Source organism: Akebia trifoliata, chromosome 11, assembly GCF_017979445.1.
Source record: "Akebia trifoliata isolate Shusen 1 chromosome 11, ASM1797944v1, whole genome shotgun sequence".
NCBI lineage: Eukaryota > Viridiplantae > Streptophyta > Magnoliopsida > Ranunculales > Lardizabalaceae > Akebia > Akebia trifoliata.
In genome coordinates, this window is record NC_141385.1 from 4,425,927 (window position 1) to 4,441,944 (window position 16,018).

At 35.5% G+C, this 16,018-nt stretch overlaps 2 protein-coding genes across 8 annotated transcripts; one reads left to right on the forward strand and one right to left on the reverse strand.

Moving 5' to 3' along the window:
- Positions 1–285: 285 nt before the first annotated feature.
- On the forward strand, positions 286–7,166 carry LOC147390469 (putative E3 ubiquitin-protein ligase ZFP1). 7 transcript variants are annotated; one of them, XM_086459499.1, is made up of 9 exons: positions 299–598; positions 833–938; positions 2,322–2,418; positions 2,582–2,675; positions 3,710–4,584; positions 5,300–5,706; positions 5,870–5,968; positions 6,451–6,597; positions 6,703–7,166. In XM_086459499.1, exons 5-9 carry the CDS (start codon positions 3,747–3,749, stop codon positions 6,847–6,849), a joined length of 1,638 nt encoding a protein of 545 aa, XP_086315625.1. In that variant the 5' UTR covers positions 299–598; positions 833–938; positions 2,322–2,418; positions 2,582–2,675; positions 3,710–3,746; the 3' UTR covers positions 6,850–7,166. The 7 variants fall into 7 exon arrangements, with proteins under 7 accessions (XP_086315630.1, XP_086315625.1, XP_086315627.1 ...); XM_086459503.1 differs by having other exon boundaries at positions 588–726; XM_086459501.1 differs by lacking the exon at positions 2,582–2,675.
- A 3,734-nt stretch (positions 7,167–10,900) lies between these two features.
- On the reverse strand, positions 10,901–15,482 carry LOC147390470 (ras-related protein RABA1f). The gene is made up of 2 exons (XM_086459505.1): positions 15,046–15,482; positions 10,901–11,646 (listed from the first exon to the last, which is right to left on the reverse strand). Exons 1-2 carry the CDS (start codon positions 15,264–15,266, stop codon positions 11,214–11,216), a joined length of 654 nt encoding a protein of 217 aa, XP_086315631.1. The 5' UTR covers positions 15,267–15,482; the 3' UTR covers positions 10,901–11,213.
- Positions 15,483–16,018: the final 536 nt, after the last annotated feature.

Sequence of the window (16,018 nt, forward strand, 5' to 3'; positions counted from 1 at the left end):
CATTACGCTTAATTCAAGCACTAACTAAGGATTGTCCTATTTGCACCCACTTATTAAACACATTTTTTTGGGGTGAGATGAGTAGGGGTAAGTGGGTGCACTTTTTAAAAACGTTGGGCGTAGATAGAACAGCCAACAAACTAATCCACTCAACACAATACATAGAAGGGGGCATCATGTCTTAATTTTTTTTTTTTTTCAATAATGTCCTTTATTGAGTTAAAATTAAAATTATAAATAATTTCATTTATTGGTGTGTGATAAAAAATAAGTGGAGCGTTATTATAAACTCTAGTTCATAGACAGAAAAGCCCTTTTTATTCTTTTATTCAAATATTTGATGCTTGTTTGAGGGGAAAAGAAACAAATAACGGCTAAATGACATTGTTGGAAATTAAGAAAAAGATAAGGGTACGTTAGTAAGAAAAGGATAAAATATGTAAGAAAACTAAATAGAAACCATTTGCTTATATAATCAGAATACAGGCAGAGAAAGGATTTTTAGCCGTTTGGTCTTCTCCCTCTCTCTCTCTCTCTCTCGGGCATCGAACATCGAACAATCCAACAATCGATCGATCTGTTTCTTACAGTCGAATCGGTGAGATTTTCTTTCGATTGCATGTTTTTAATTCTCCAATCTGGGAATTCTTAGGGTTTTTTTTTTCCTCGATTATTTCTTTCCTGGTTTCGATCAAGATAGATATAGCTTTTTATGGTGTTCAAATGGTAGGGTTTCCTTTTTTCTGGTTTATAATTCTTGTATTTTGAAACAAATCCCTCAAATTTTTACCTTATCTGATAAAAAATTATTCTTTTTTATGTTTGGTTGCAGGAAGGGTTTGAAATTGGTTGAATTCTGTGGTTAAGATCGTCCCTTGTTGAATCTACTCTGTTGGTGGGAGTGTTCTTGTTAGAGAAAGGGTTTTTAATGATCAAAGGTAGTAAATTTGTTTCTTTTTAGATTAATTTGATTGTGTGGTCTTGATTATGATCAACCGTTGAAATCTTCATAATTTTTTTTTTTATTAAGAACAAAATTTCCCATTTTTGTTGTTGTCTTGATGCTCTTTTACATCCGATCATATAATTGGTATTGGAGATTGGTGTTTATATTAATTATCGACAAAAAAGAAAGAAAGAAAGATTTGGTGTCGATTTCTATGTACATTGTTACCTTACACACTGTTATGTCTCGGTAAATATAATTAATCTTATGTTGGTGGGGTGCTCTATATTCCTTTTAAATTGAGTGTATCTCCAGTGTGGATGAAACTAACCGTCATAAAAAAGTAGTTGAAACTGTAATAGCGATGAACCTTGTATTCATGTACTTTTAATTGAAGCTTGGGTGATGTGTTTTAGTTATGAAAGGTGTGATTATTTCTCTTAGTTAGGTGTTTAAGTTACTTTTAAGACCCATCTTTGGAAGAGAATTTCAAAATTCTTAACGGGAATCTTATTTTTCTTGATAGTTGTGAAAAAAAACACAAAGAAAAATACATATTTTTTTGGGATAGTCCCCTTGTGGCATTTATATGTTCTCTAACAACGTTTTGCCGCTACTTATCCAAATTTTGATTTCATTTTGTTGTTATGAGAAGGGGGAAGGGGGAAGTGGGGAAGCAAAGGGGTGGGGGGGGATTGTAATTTTTTCGGGGTTGATTTTATTTAGAACTTCTAGGCAGTCAAATCTAATAAAAAACTATTGTGTAAAATTAATATTAGCTGCCTATAGGTTGTCATTTGCTTTTGTCCTTGTATTTTCTTTTCCTTTCGCTGTGTTTTAGGTGGGTCATCTTTGCCTTTGTGCACATTTATATGTTCTTCTCTTGCTTCTGTTTATGAAATTTCTTATAATATTGTGCAAAACTAAATTCACTTGGAAGTGATTGGCTGTAATGTCTGCCACCTTATTGGACTTTTAGTATTGAATCTTTGGCAAAAAGTTGATGCACAAGTATATTTTTTATTTCTTTTCCTTTGATGGGTATTGATTCCATATGATTCTTTTTCATCATAGAAATCATATCTCGAAAATTTGGGTCGACTGAGCGGATCCTATTCCTCCATTTTGTTGGGGGGTGGCTAAGTTTTGCACTAGCTGCCAACCTCATGTAACCCTCCTCTTTTACACATGTTTGGGAGCAATTTAGGGTGAAAAAGGTTGTCTAGTCTAGATGTATAATCAACAGTCACTAATATTTGCCACCCATATGTAGATAGAGAGAAACTCACTCTCTTCTTTTGCTCATTCAAAACCTTTCTGTCTATACAATTGCAAAGTAGAGAGCCTTATACAGAGTGCATTGGAGTGGTTTCAGAAGCCTCTAGCTCTCTAAAGTGGTAGTTGGGAGAGGATGCAGAGCCTGAGTCCGAGTGCGTTGGAGTTGCTCTTACACTGGTGGACTTCAAATCCATGTAATTATAGATCATTTTTTTTTCCTGTATTAGGATTCAATTTTTTTTGCTCTCAGTTACTTTCTCTATCCTTTCGCTTTGAATCCTTTGGAATTGGCAAAGGATCAGTCCCTTCACCAAATACTTCTCTGTTTTGTAATCTTCTCTCTTTTCACCTCAACAGTAATAAATCAATTTTGAAAGGACCACCACTCCATTTGTGCTGCTGCAGACTCCCTAATTGATATCAAGAAGAATCATGTCTATCATTTACCCTTGTAAGCCTGCCTTTTACCTATACCTCTTGTTACCGTAAATTCCATGTCTTTCAACAGATGAATCTTCTAGATGGCCCGGTACTGCCAAAATATTTATTCAGCCAAGTGTCCAAAATTCATTGTTGCTCTTAACTTACAAAAAAAAACCATTAATTCTCCTTTTGGGAGCAGCTTAGTGACCACATCCAAATGTTTAAAAATAGCAATACTGGGTTATGTAGAATCCACTATGGATAATTCTCTAACATGCACTACCGCATCGCTTCTTAAGTATCTATCAATAAATAACATGCCTACTTCTCCCATCCTGTTCGGCCATGGAGTATGTGTTGATTCATGTTCTTGGAATTCTTGTAGTTGAGCTCTTTATTTTGCACATTTTCCTATACCATCAGTTATTTTTACTTCATCAATTGTTTGTTACACATTCTTTATCACGTGATTAAGTTTTCATGTTCAAGTTTGTTTATTTCATGGTTTTTAAACCGGCCGAATCATCTCCTCTTGGACTATATAAAACGTTTAACATGATATATAATGATTTGTTAATATCTATTTATATTCAAAAAATTATAGCTTATTTTATTTTATTTTAATAAAATATGGTGGATTAGAAGATTTTAAGTCACCAAATTATATCTTTATTTAAAAATAAGTTATAAGGCTTTTTTTCTTTTAAAAAACATCCAGTTTTCTCGGGTTGTGTTTAATCGACTCAGTTGATATTTTAAAGATATTGAACGAGTCGTCTTGGTTATCAAACAGGACAATGTCTGAGACAAATCACCTTATAAATCTCTCTTTCTTGTCTGATACCGTGTTGACTCACCCGAGTCATCTCAGTCTTAATGGGATTTAAAACCATGGTTTATGTGAAGCTATCAACGTTGCCTAATTCTGAAATAATCTAGTTTCTGTAAACCCCATTTTTATTACTTATTTTGCATTTTCGATGTCACCTTCATTTATATTTTCTTTATTTATATACTAATTGCCCTGACTGTTTCTATATATGTATTTGTCATTGAACACAGGGATTATTGCCTGCATTAAACCATCCATCCAACAAAAATGGGGCAAAGAAACATGCTTTGCACAAATCAGATGCTCGATTTAGAAATGGGTCAACAAGGCCAGGGCCATCCACGCCCTGAACCCTACATCCTCTTTGAAAACATATTACATTATCCACAACCGAACATGCATCCGGTGCTATCAAGTTCTGGAAACACAACTAATCTCAATCTCCACCATTTTCCAGATCATCACGATAGTGTCATGTTTTACGGGAACCAGTTTAACAATCTTCAGCATCATCATCATCCCGTCGCAAATATCGATTTAGGTGTGGTGACTGCTCCACCCAACTGTTATAATCCTTACATGATCCCTTTTCAACGTTCCTCGGATCAGCTACAATCTTCCAGCAATCGTGGAATTACTGGAATCGATTTAAACGAGTATGAAAGGAACAATCACTTCATGTATGGTGTTAGTCCAACCAAGAGAAAAAATGCTGAAGATGCTCCATGGAACTGCCATCATTATGTCAATGGTTCATCTTTGGGCATAACACCGAACCCTGGGCAGCACCAATGGGAGGAGCGATTTGAATCTGGAGTCGGTGTTGTGGATGCTGCAACGTTTTTACCGCCCGATTACAGAATGAATGATATTCCATCATTCACAGGAGGACCTGAGAGAAGTGTGAGGAGCAGATCAAGTACTATTGGCCGTCAGCTGGATCCTACTCTGATCCATTCCCATAACCATGTAGTTCAAGGAAATTATATGGGTCAGTCAATTCAGCAGACTAGCAGTGCCTGGATGGAACATCAATTTGCAAGTAGTGGTAATGATGGAGGTACTTCGACCTGGAACCATGCTCCTCCTATACCTTATTTACAAGGTAACTTGATCCTCCTTTTTTTTTTTATTCCATTAAGCCAAACATGTTATCATTGCAAGTTGAAGGCATGAATCTTTCTTACAAGTTTAATGAGGGTAGCTCCTTTCCTGTTTCTTCTTTTTGGTCCTCCGAGGTTCCTTCAAAATTTCATTTTTCTTGTGTCTCACGGTCTTGGATAAGCTTCTCACCCTTGGACCATCTTAGGGCAAGGGCTTGGCTCTTGTGGACTTTTGCTTCCTCCGTAAATCTAGTGGGGAGTCAGTTAACGACCTACTCTTGCATTGTGGGGGGGCTCATCTTGTGTGGTCTTATTTTCTTTTTTTGTTCAACATCTCTTGGTGGCACCCCTCATTCGGTCAGGGTGTTGTTTGAATCCTAGAGGTCCTCGGATTTTCTGGGCAGGGGAGAGGATTCGCTGGAATTTTATTCCCCCAGCCACTTGTTGGGTTATGAAAAGAAAAGAAAAAACAAGTCTTCCAGCTTTCTTTGTAGGAAATTATCTTTAGCATTAGTTCAGGGGGTTTTCGATTGAAGATTTCTTGTCTAGGTGGAATCTGGTGTGTAGAGGGTGATCGCTCCCTTGGGTGTTGTGGTTTTGTTTTATATTTTTGTTGCCTTTTGACTTTGTTTGTTGGTTCTTTAAATTTTCTTAGTTATCAATTTTTTTTTTAGGGTTGGTATGGTATTCAGAAAATAACTTTTGGTTTTCCTGCAGGGAGAGGTGTCAATGGAGTTTCTTCGGAAATTGCAAGCATGGGTGGACAGGGATATCCGGATACCATGACCAGCAGTAATTCTGCAATTCTGTTGCATCCTTCATCCATGTACCACCACCAACAACACCACCACTTCCACCATCATCCTCCACCAGTGCAAGCAATGCAAGGTCACAATCATAATTACCACACCCAAGCACCACTACCTTCCCATCGGCATCCAATGAACAACACCCGGCACCATAGCACTTCCAATCCTTCTATCAATGGTCTGGAGACAAGGCCTAGGTATCCAGGATCCTTTCCACTCAATGGCCTCAGAATATACAGGCCTAACCAGGATGGCGTGCCTCAGTCAGCTCCAGCAAACAGAAACCTTCCCCACTTGAGAATTCTGTCTGAAGATGTAATATTTTTACGCCGTTTTGCTATTTGTCTTTTCAAATTTCATTATTTGTAGTTCCATTTCATTTTTTTTAGAAGTGAAATAAAAATGTGCACCTCAATTCTGCAAATTACCGTTTCATCTATCTGTGGGAACTGAAATTTAAAACACTTGATTCATGCAGGAGGTTGCCATACTGGAGTTTCCGGGCTTTTATGAAGTTGAGAATTTCATGGACCAGCATAGAGAAATGCGGTTGGATATTGATGACATGTCTTATGAGGTATATTATTATCATTTGTGACTTATCCTGAAATACTGGTCCATTATTATTACCTTGGGTCAACAAGATCCAACCTATCTCACCATTCAATCAGTTACCCAACATGTCATGTGTAGAGTTTGTCACAGTTTTATGGTGACTGCCTGCTGACACAATCCACTCTTTTACTTGGGTCGGAATTTTCAATTCAATTGGTGGCACATATTTCTGAGAGAGTATTCAAGACATTAAGAAGATAATGCCAAAAAGAAAAAGAGAGTTATTTTTATTGCTACACCAACTTTTGCTAACAGCACCCCAATTGGTGGCACATATTTCTGAGAGTATTCGAGACATTAAGAAGATAATGTAAAAAAAAAAGAGAGAGAGAGAGAGATTCTATCTGTTTTTTTGTTGTTGTTGAAAATCTGTTTGTGCCATTACCATTTTTATTTATCTTGATCTGATAAAAACTTTAATGAAGATTTTAACTGCAACCACAGGAGCTACTTGCCTTGGGGGAACGAATTGGGAATGTGAAAACCGGGTTGTTAGAACAAACTATTACAAGTCATCTAAAGACAAGAACTCATTTTCAATCTGCCACATCAGACAAGGATCATGAGGGTGGCACCTGCACTATATGCCAGGTAATATTATATGTTCTGATTGGGTTCAACAAATCTGTTAGTATTTATTTTGATCCTAGCAAATAATCAAGAATGACGATGATCGGTTGGGTTTATTGTTTGCAGGTTGAGTTTGAGAATCTAGAAAAGATTGGGACTCTTGATTGTGGTCACGAATATCATGCCAACTGCATAAAACAGTGGTTACAAGTAAAGAATGTGTGCCCCATCTGCAAAACACCAGCTTTGACAGTGGAAGACGTGAATGAATAGAAGATGGAACAGAGGGAGATTTCGAAAGCTCCTTTTGTTTGGTGCTCTACTAAACTATGTGTTTTAACAGAACCCGCGGTTGTTCTTCTCTCTCTGCTGTACATATCAATGATTAACACATAACTCATACTGTCTAAACCATTCATTCTTTGTCCCTCAGAAGAAGGGGGGGAACTCTTTATCTATCTCTATCGCTCACTTTGTTGCTCGCAAAGTTGTACAAATATTCTCTTTCAGTATTTGTTCATTACCTGCATCAAATGGACCCTTATCAATAATGAGAAACTGACTTTGTGTTGGTTGCAATGTTAATGAAAGTCTCTTGCCCTCGAAGTGTTGGAATTTATGTTGGTTGCATTTGATGCAGTTTTCCTTGAGGCAGCATGTGTTTTCATGTTAGCTATCTGATTGAGATGGTTTTTATAGCAAATATAAGTTTTGAAAAGATCTGCAATTTTTTAAATAATTGGCAATTTTTCTTCGAAATATTTTTTGGAAAATGCTGGAATGACACAGGGTGTTTACTGCGATTGTCACAAGTCTGACGTGGGATGTGCACATAACCATAGATGTGTTCACTCACGATACGAGTAAAAACCATCTACGGTTATGTATGCATCTCCATGTCAGAATTGTGAGAATCACAGTAAATCCTGTCACCCCAGCACGACTCATATTTGTTTTGTTGATACAAATGTCACAATGGTTATGTATGCATCTCCATGTCAGAATTGTGAGAATCACAGTAAATCCTGTCACCCCAGCACGACTCATATTTGTTTTGTTGATACAAATGTCACAATATTTTCCCGAATCTTATATAAAATTTGGTGAATTTTGTGATAAAGTGTATACAAGTGAATTTGGATCTCTAATGAATATTACTTTCACTTTAAACTTACACCTAGTTAGTTTGCTGTAAAAATAGAAGGATTAAGAAAGATTTTTCATGATAGAAAATTAGTAGATATGTAACATAATTATGAAGTCCTAATTTTTAAGATTCCTATGATACCAAATTTGGATTTTTATGATTAGAAAGTAGTGATTTTCAGTTTCTAAAGTTACTTGCACATTCCTTCTAAATTGATTTTTTTATTTTATTTTATAATAATTTCGATCGATTTTCCTTGTGCATGATTAAATCATCTTAATAAATTTTCTCTTAGGATATAATTTAGTAGGGTTCTTGTCCCTCCTACATTTTCATTAATTTGATTTTTCTTAATCTTTCTTCATTATTATTCCTAATTTTTTCTATGCAACAAGATCACATTAGTATTCATCCACGCAACCAAGAATGAGATCACACGACTTTCACGTGACCATCTACTGCTGAAAAAACAACTTCCCATTTGACTTGCATGTGTCAAGTGTGCCGTTAGCATTCTTCCTGTGCCAACTCTCCATGAGATTCCTAGTTGCATTACTTATACATTCATTGTTCATAGACAAAATGGATTTGAAATTGACCTCTGATTAGTTAGGATACATTTAAAACTATAGTGGTTTTGTGTTTGAGAATCTTGTGGGGGGTGAGTACAATATAACAACTGACTCCTGTTTGTTCTTCAATTTATCTTATGTCTTCTTTTCTTTTACTCCTTATTAGTGATATTGGAGATTTTTCTTGCTGTTGGTTATCTTGTTTGATCTTTGATCAATGATTTTGAATTGCACCTAGTTTACAGGACTTAAAATGGGTCAGATTTTATCTAGAATCCGAGTGATCCGAATTCGAATTTTAGCAGATTTGATTTTTTCAAGTATATCCGAATTAACATATGAGTTGATGTCCCTTGACCCGAGTCGGATACGGACCCATCTTTATATCCGTCTATATCTCAATGATATATTATTTTGTATGTTGTTTGTTATATTTTTATATTTTTTTAATCTATCATTCATCAACAAATGAGTATTAGGTGTACTAGTCAAAGCTTCTTTTCAAAAGGAGAGAGATCTTAAGTTCAAATCACATTTAAGCCACATTTCGACCCGAAATAAATAATTCAATCGGATCGAAATCGGATATGGATTTAATGGAAGTAAAAAAAAAATATATGGTTTGAATTAGTAGGATCTGGATTTGGATCTAAATTAAAAATCCATATAAGAATATAGGTGGACACATATTCAACCTGAAATCGACCCATTTTAAGCCCTACTTAGCACATTCAGGGCATAGCTAGTGGGGGCAATTGCCCCTACAGAACTTTGAGACATCCCTATATTTTTAACTAATTACATGTTTCATTTATCTCTACTCCCTCACCTCTCTCCCTATTACCCTCACCTCCCTCCAATTTTTGCCCCTATAAAACTTTGAGACACTTCTATATTTTCAACTAATTAAATAACCCATTTGCCCCCACACCCTCACCTCCCTCCAATTTTTGCCCCCACAGAATTTTGAGACACTCTTATATTTTCAATTAATTACATGCCCCATTTGTCCCCACTCCCTCACCTCTCAATTTTTTGTTGATGACATTGCCTATTGACCGGGACTTCTCAAATATTAATTGCAAATGACCTAAATATCATTTTCTTCAATTTCTAACTAAAAGCCTCTTAATTTCTATCTAAAACCATTCATCTTCACTATACAACTAACCATAGTTTGCCCCCACTACAAGAAAAGCTTGGCTTCGCCCTTGTCTCTATCTTATTAATGTTTCATAAGCTTCACTAGAATACTTTTTAAATTAGTTGGATAATTCAAATCGAACCACAAATCCAAAAATGCATCAAATGTCTTGGATTATAAGCCACAAATCTGCCACAAATCGAACCACAAATATGCATCAAATTACATTACTTTCATTTTATTATTTTATTATTTTTGAAAACTCTAGATTCCAACTCTTCCAACAAACAAACAATTAAGATAAGAAAAATAACGAATATTTCTTAAAAATCAATATTGATTGCCTAGGAATCAATACAAATTTTTTTTTTCTAGGGGTACATTTTTCTTGAAAACCTATATCATCTCAACCATCTGTTTGATGGAGAGCCTCAACGTGAGGCTAAATTTTTATTTGAAAATATGAATAACATGCCCCATTTGTTCCCACAGAACTTTAAAACACCCCTATATTTTCAACTAATTACATGCCCATTTGTCCCCACTCCCTCACCTCTTCAATTTTTTGTTGATGACATTGCCTTTTGACCAGGGCTTCTCAAATATTAATTGAAAATGACTTAAATATCATTTTCTTCAACTTCTAACTAAAAACCTCTTTATTTCTCCCTAAAAACATTCATCTACACTATACAACTAACCATAGTTTGCCCTCACTACTGGAAAATCCTGGCTCCGCGCCCCTGAGCACATTCATGTTTTGTTCTTGAGGACCAAAGCCTTTATAGGCATTGAGTGCAGTATGGTCCATACTCCATGGCCTACTAAGTTAGTATTACGGCAAATATAGCAAAAAATAATTTAGCATCATCAAGTATTTTCACTGCTCAGAGTCACGTCTTCTGTTATTAAAGATGTGTTCATCACCATCGCTTCCACTGTCTGAATCCCCGTGATTTGGGGTCTTAACTCTCCGATTTAAATTTGAATTTGAAAAAGAAAAAAGAGAGAATTTGGGGTCTTTCTCTCCCATTTAAATTTGAATTTTAAAAAGAAAAAAAGAGAGAATTTGAGGTCTTTCTCTCCCATTTCAATTTAAATTTGAAAAAGGAGATCCTTTCTCCCGATACCTTATGCGATCGATGTTCTCTACTTATTTTGCTACCTACACTCTTCCTCTGCTTATTGGGGATTTTCAGCCGTACAAAAGTTGCAGTACAGGAGGCCTCATTTAAAATAGAGAGTTTCTATTGCCACACCAACTGTGGGGCAATTCTTTGGTGATTTAAATAGGAATTGGTGTGGCAATAGAAGCTCTCTGAAAATACCAACAACTATTTCACAAAATCAGTCCAATCTTCGGTTCTAGCCCCGTGAAAAGATAAATTGTCATTGAAAATTTAAAACAATCAGTTAACAAAATACAAGAGACATACATTTGTAATCCAAATCAACCAAATATAACAAAACCCTGTGTTCATTAATAAATTAAAGCAAATACATCTAAGATTAAAAAAAAAAAAATTTGAAACTAAGTAAACAGCATGGAGTCTGCAATGGATGATGCAACAAGAATAACTAAAACCCACTGCAGCTAACCTTACACAAGTTTTAAAATCCCCGATGTCGTAACAGATAAAATTCCCTGAGGGAGTATTTCAGGGGTGACATGCTTACATTTTGATAAATACGAGCCAAAACACGTAACCAGGTTTTCCGCAGAAAATGGAAAAACCTTAAATAGATCACCTCATTGTGTCGTGTTTCTTCACAATTAAGCAGAGCAGCATCCGACTTTCTTCACGGCCGATACATCATCCTTAGAGCCCACATTGATGGTCTGTCCCTTGGGCAATGCTGCGGGGTCATCCCCAATATCAAGAGCCTTCCTGCTGACCACACGGTATATCTGGCTGAGCACTTCTGTGAAAGCGTTCTCGACATTCATAGACTCTAGGGCAGATGTCTCCATGAAAAAGGTATTCTCTGTCTCAGCAAAAGCCTTGGCATCCTCGGTGGAAACTGCACGCAGGTGACGCAGGTCTGCCTTGTTTCCGACAAGCATGATTACAATGTTGGAGTCGGTGTGTCCCCGAAGTTCCTTCAACCATCTTTCAACATTCTCGAAAGTAACATGTCGGGTGACATCATAGACAAGCAGTGCACCAACAGCTCCTCGATAGTATGCACTCGTGATTGCACGGTATCTTTGTCAAAGAAATTTAAATGAGATGAGAAAAAGAAGATAATTACAACAAAAGAGAGATGACAGAGTGCAACCAAATCAGTACAATCTTTACAAGTTCAACTCAACCATAACCTCTCTTTCTCAATTTTCCTTTTTGTGATAGATATCAGATTTATGTAACCTCCTTTCAATAAAATCCTAATATCCCATTGTAAGAAATCTCAAATTAATATAAGTATAACTAAACATGAAAAAACCCCCAAAGAAACCTACATAACTAACAAATTCCCAAAACATCATCTTTCTTCGACTGATAGCCTTTCTGATTTACATCAATAACTTAATTTGGAAAACGCTGATGGGGTAATAGAATTTGAAATCATCCTCATCTATTATTTAAGACAATGGATGCAGAAGTTTTGGGATTCTTCATTTGGATAAGCCTTGTTGCAAGTTGCAACTACAAGGGCTTGGGCAGTCGAATTCAGAAAGGTACTACACCTAATTCTATCTAACTCCACATCTTTCATCAAAACAAGTATCAACAAATTTGTTCTCACCTCAACCTCAAATGATCCATGTGTCCAATGAAACATCTGGTTAAAAATGAGTTCACACCATCTGCTATCCGCACATGCATCAAAGCCTTATCCCAACTATTTGGGGATAGGTATTTGAATCTTATTATGACATTCCATTCAATCAGGGGAAATACTCTTTCTTAAGTGTCTTCAAATATTCATTCATTTCCCAATCAAAGTTCTTCTCAGATCTCTCTCTATTTGGAGTCTTCAACTTGCACAGGGCAGTAATCTTTGAGGCACATGAACTTCCCTCAAATTTATTATAACATGAACATATAAAAGGCCCCTCCAAAAAAGCTTCAAATCTGATACAAATCATACTATCACTATTTTTTATTTATTTTTTGATAGTTTGACAGAATAACTTTCCATACAACTAGAAGACAATAGTCACTTGCTCACTTGTGATGGTACATCTACCAGCAGAGCAAATATGAACCCATATCTCTTTAACGGTCTAAAAGCACTTCCCCAATGCAAAACTAAACTTCTTAGAGTTGAGATCCCCAGAATGCCACGTCTACTCTAAAGTCGAAAAAAGCCAACCTGAGAACACAATCTATCTCGAACATCAACAGTGTACAACTTCTTATTGTCATCAAAACTCCACAGATTAGCAAGGACATGGTACACCATCTTAAGTAACCCTTCCAAAAGTTCATCTCCTCTAACCAATAGGGAACACACTATGTTTAATAATGAAACAGGAGACAACCATTTCATCTTCAATTTTTGTTTTTTCTTTTTTTCGATATCTTCTTAAGCTTTTCCATGTTCGGAGAAGAATAAAAAATTTCTTGATATAATGCCTAAAAACATTTAGATGATTCACCTTGTTGTGGTTACCATTATTACACTTCTTAGATTTCTAAGATAAAAAAAGCTTGCCTACTCTAAATTTTTTATCCTACTCTAATTTTTTTATCCTTTGAGGTCTTTTATAATCTGAAAGCAATAAATAAATAGAAATTAACAACCCTCCAAAAGTATATGATGCTCAAATTAGATCTTTTGACACTTCAAAATAAGCCTCTCAAAAGTGATGGAATTTTGCCGAGGTTTGACATCGTTAAAATATTTCATTGTGTTTCATCTATATAAAATGCTAATCAATCGATCACCAAAAGCATTTTAAGACGAAATAATTGGCCAAAAAAATAAATAGCCCTTTCTACATTAAATGTATCATCATGATCCAAGGAGTAAAAATTCCATCTTCTATACCTCCTAGCTTTGTAACTCTTTTCTTGTTCTTTAGCCTCTCATATAATCTATATTTATCCAAAAATAAAATAAAAAATTAACATATATAAATAGGCTAGATCATGATAATGGTAAACTAAATAATCTTGAGAAAACTGTATTTTTTTATATAAGTGAAAACTGTAGTAATCAATGGCATATCTCATAACCAAATTCACTACATAAAAAAATGCCATGTGAACTAAAGATCCTGCAACATTCTTTTGAAAAAAAATAAGGAAATAAGGTCATGAAACATCATACATAGAAACTTCTAATATGGTATACCATATCTCATAGAATATGAAACTTATTAGGTAACTCTAATTCTCACACATATTGATAACCTGCAGTCCCTCACTCAATAACATCCATACACCATAATCAAAATCACCACTGCATTGTTAAAAACTAATATACCATCTAAATTCCAATGGTATCGTAACTACTCCACTAACAACTTTCCTCCACTTCTTCTTTGGAATAACTTTAAAGAAAAAACTACTACGAAGAGCAGAAGCAAATGGAAAGCACTCAGAAAATGAAATGAAACAATGCACATCAATCTTTGCCAACACATCGGCTTGACTTTTACTACTTCTGAGTATAGGGATGTAGAATATATCCATGGATAGCCCACCCGGGTGAGAAGCACACATGATAAATGAATCAATATCTACATAATAATGGCCATGAAACATGAAATTTTCTCACACCCTCAAATAAATACCAGCATCTCCGCCTAATTTGAGTCTTCAAATTCTCTAATGTATAAATGTAGAACACACTCTGAAGTGGACACATCCAATGAATGACCATCATTCCATCAATTATAAGCTCAAGTTTTCAAGTCATTAGCTTCTTCCACCTCATCTTAGGACACGTCTTTTTTTTTTTTTTTTTGTGCTTGACAGGTTGTTCCTAAAGTGCGTAAGAAGTTCGTAACTCGTCAAACCTCTGAACATCTTTTACATGCAAAACCCAACCTTGAAAATATATAGCCATAATCATTTCAATTAAACTCCAGTGAAATTCTACCCTTATTGTAAAAGATGAACCATAGCAATTGAGAAACATCCACACACACAAAAAAATGTGCATGTCCAAGCACGAATAACACCTTGTAATGTGTAATGGCTACCTTGACATTGTATAATCTCCCAAAAACCTAATTTTAACACAAACTAAGCTATTTGGACACTGCATAATTCAACAAAATTTTAAGAATAAATAACTCATCAAAGCTAACAAAAATTGACAATCTTTGCAACTTTAACATCCCAAACAATATAAATCATTTCAAGAAGATCTGAATTTTGTTGTTAAACAAAACCATTAGCAAAATACAGAAAGTGATCTATTCTCATCTATCATTAATAGATTGGTGACACAAAGATGAACGGAAACCCTAATCTATATAAAAACCACACGTTCTTCCTTGATCAAGAAGAAAAAAAACCAAAAATAACTCCAAATCTGAAAAAACCATGGCAACTAGCAAGAGATCTACACATCCGAATCAAAATTCACACACAAAATTGAGCAGAATCGAGCATGTAAACGAGAGATCAAAAACAAAGAACAGATCGAACCTCTCTTGCCCTGCTGTATCCCAAATCTGAGCCTTGACGACCTTCTCATCGACACGAATGCTCCTTGTAGCGAATTCGACACCAATGGTGGATTTGGATTCGAGGCTGAACTCGTTCTTGGTAAATCTGGAAAGTAGATTCGATTTTCCAACACCTGAGTCTCCAATCAAAACGACTTTGAAGAGATAATCGTAATCATCGTCAGCTCTGTATGCCGCCATTTATGTTAATCTTCGATCTTGATCTCTTCTCTGTGACAAAGAAAATGTGAGATTTCGAAGAGATCAAATCAGCGATTCTTCTCTGTCTCTGTCTGTCAATCTCTGAAAAAACTAACAGATGCTGCTCATCGATTTTGCGAATCTCGACATTTCGAAGAGAGAGAGAGAGAATTGTAGATTTCTGTTTCACAATAAATTGAAATTTCTCCTTTGGTGTGTACGGAGAATTGTGATGCCAGTTTCAACTTTTTCAAGTAAGATTCCTCTTTTACAGGCCGTTGATGATATGAAAGATTTGATTTGTTATGTATGTCGAGAAACTTTAATGGTCTAGATCTTACTGATGTTGGTAGGGTTCACTCTAAGCTTCGTTTGTCTTAGCTGCGCTTTTAATAGAAGTGCTTTTATGGAATCTCTTTTTCTTAATAATAACTCGTCTAAGAGTTTCGATTGTGATAAGTTGGATCGATAATTAGTTTTTGGGTATAGAAACACAAAAAGATAGTGTAATTTTTATTTTGGGAGTGACTACTTATACGTGAATTAAAATCAATTGCATTTCCTCACTTAAAAAATCTCTTATGATTGCACTCTCAAATTAAAAACTATTAACAAGTTTTATTTTTTATTTCTTTTGAGATCAGGGGTCCGGACTTACATCCAACTAGGGTGACTGGATGAGTCAGGACCGGAACTAAGGCATATGAGACCCTCTTTTGGGCACATGCAACACCTGCTCATCACACGCATCA

What these genes read in the sequence shown, in the direction of transcription:
- LOC147390469 (XM_086459499.1), top strand. Translation starts at nt 3,747, where the DNA reads ATGGGGCAAAGAAACATGCTTTGCACAAATCAGATGCTCGATTTAGAA. An exon ending in TCCTATACCTTATTTACAAG is followed by an intron (nt 4,585 to 5,299) that starts GTAACTTGATCC and finishes GTTTTCCTGCAG; the next exon opens with GGAGAGGTGTCAATGGAGTT. An exon ending in GCACCTGCACTATATGCCAG is followed by an intron (nt 6,598 to 6,702) that starts GTAATATTATAT and finishes TATTGTTTGCAG; the next exon opens with GTTGAGTTTGAGAATCTAGA.
- LOC147390470 (XM_086459505.1), bottom strand. Translation starts at nt 15,266, where the DNA reads ATGGCGGCATACAGAGCTGACGATGATTACGATTATCTCTTCAAAGTC. An exon ending in GATACAGCAGGGCAAGAGAG is followed by an intron (nt 11,647 to 15,045) that starts GTTCGATCTGTT and finishes TCTTTGACAAAG; the next exon opens with ATACCGTGCAATCACGAGTG.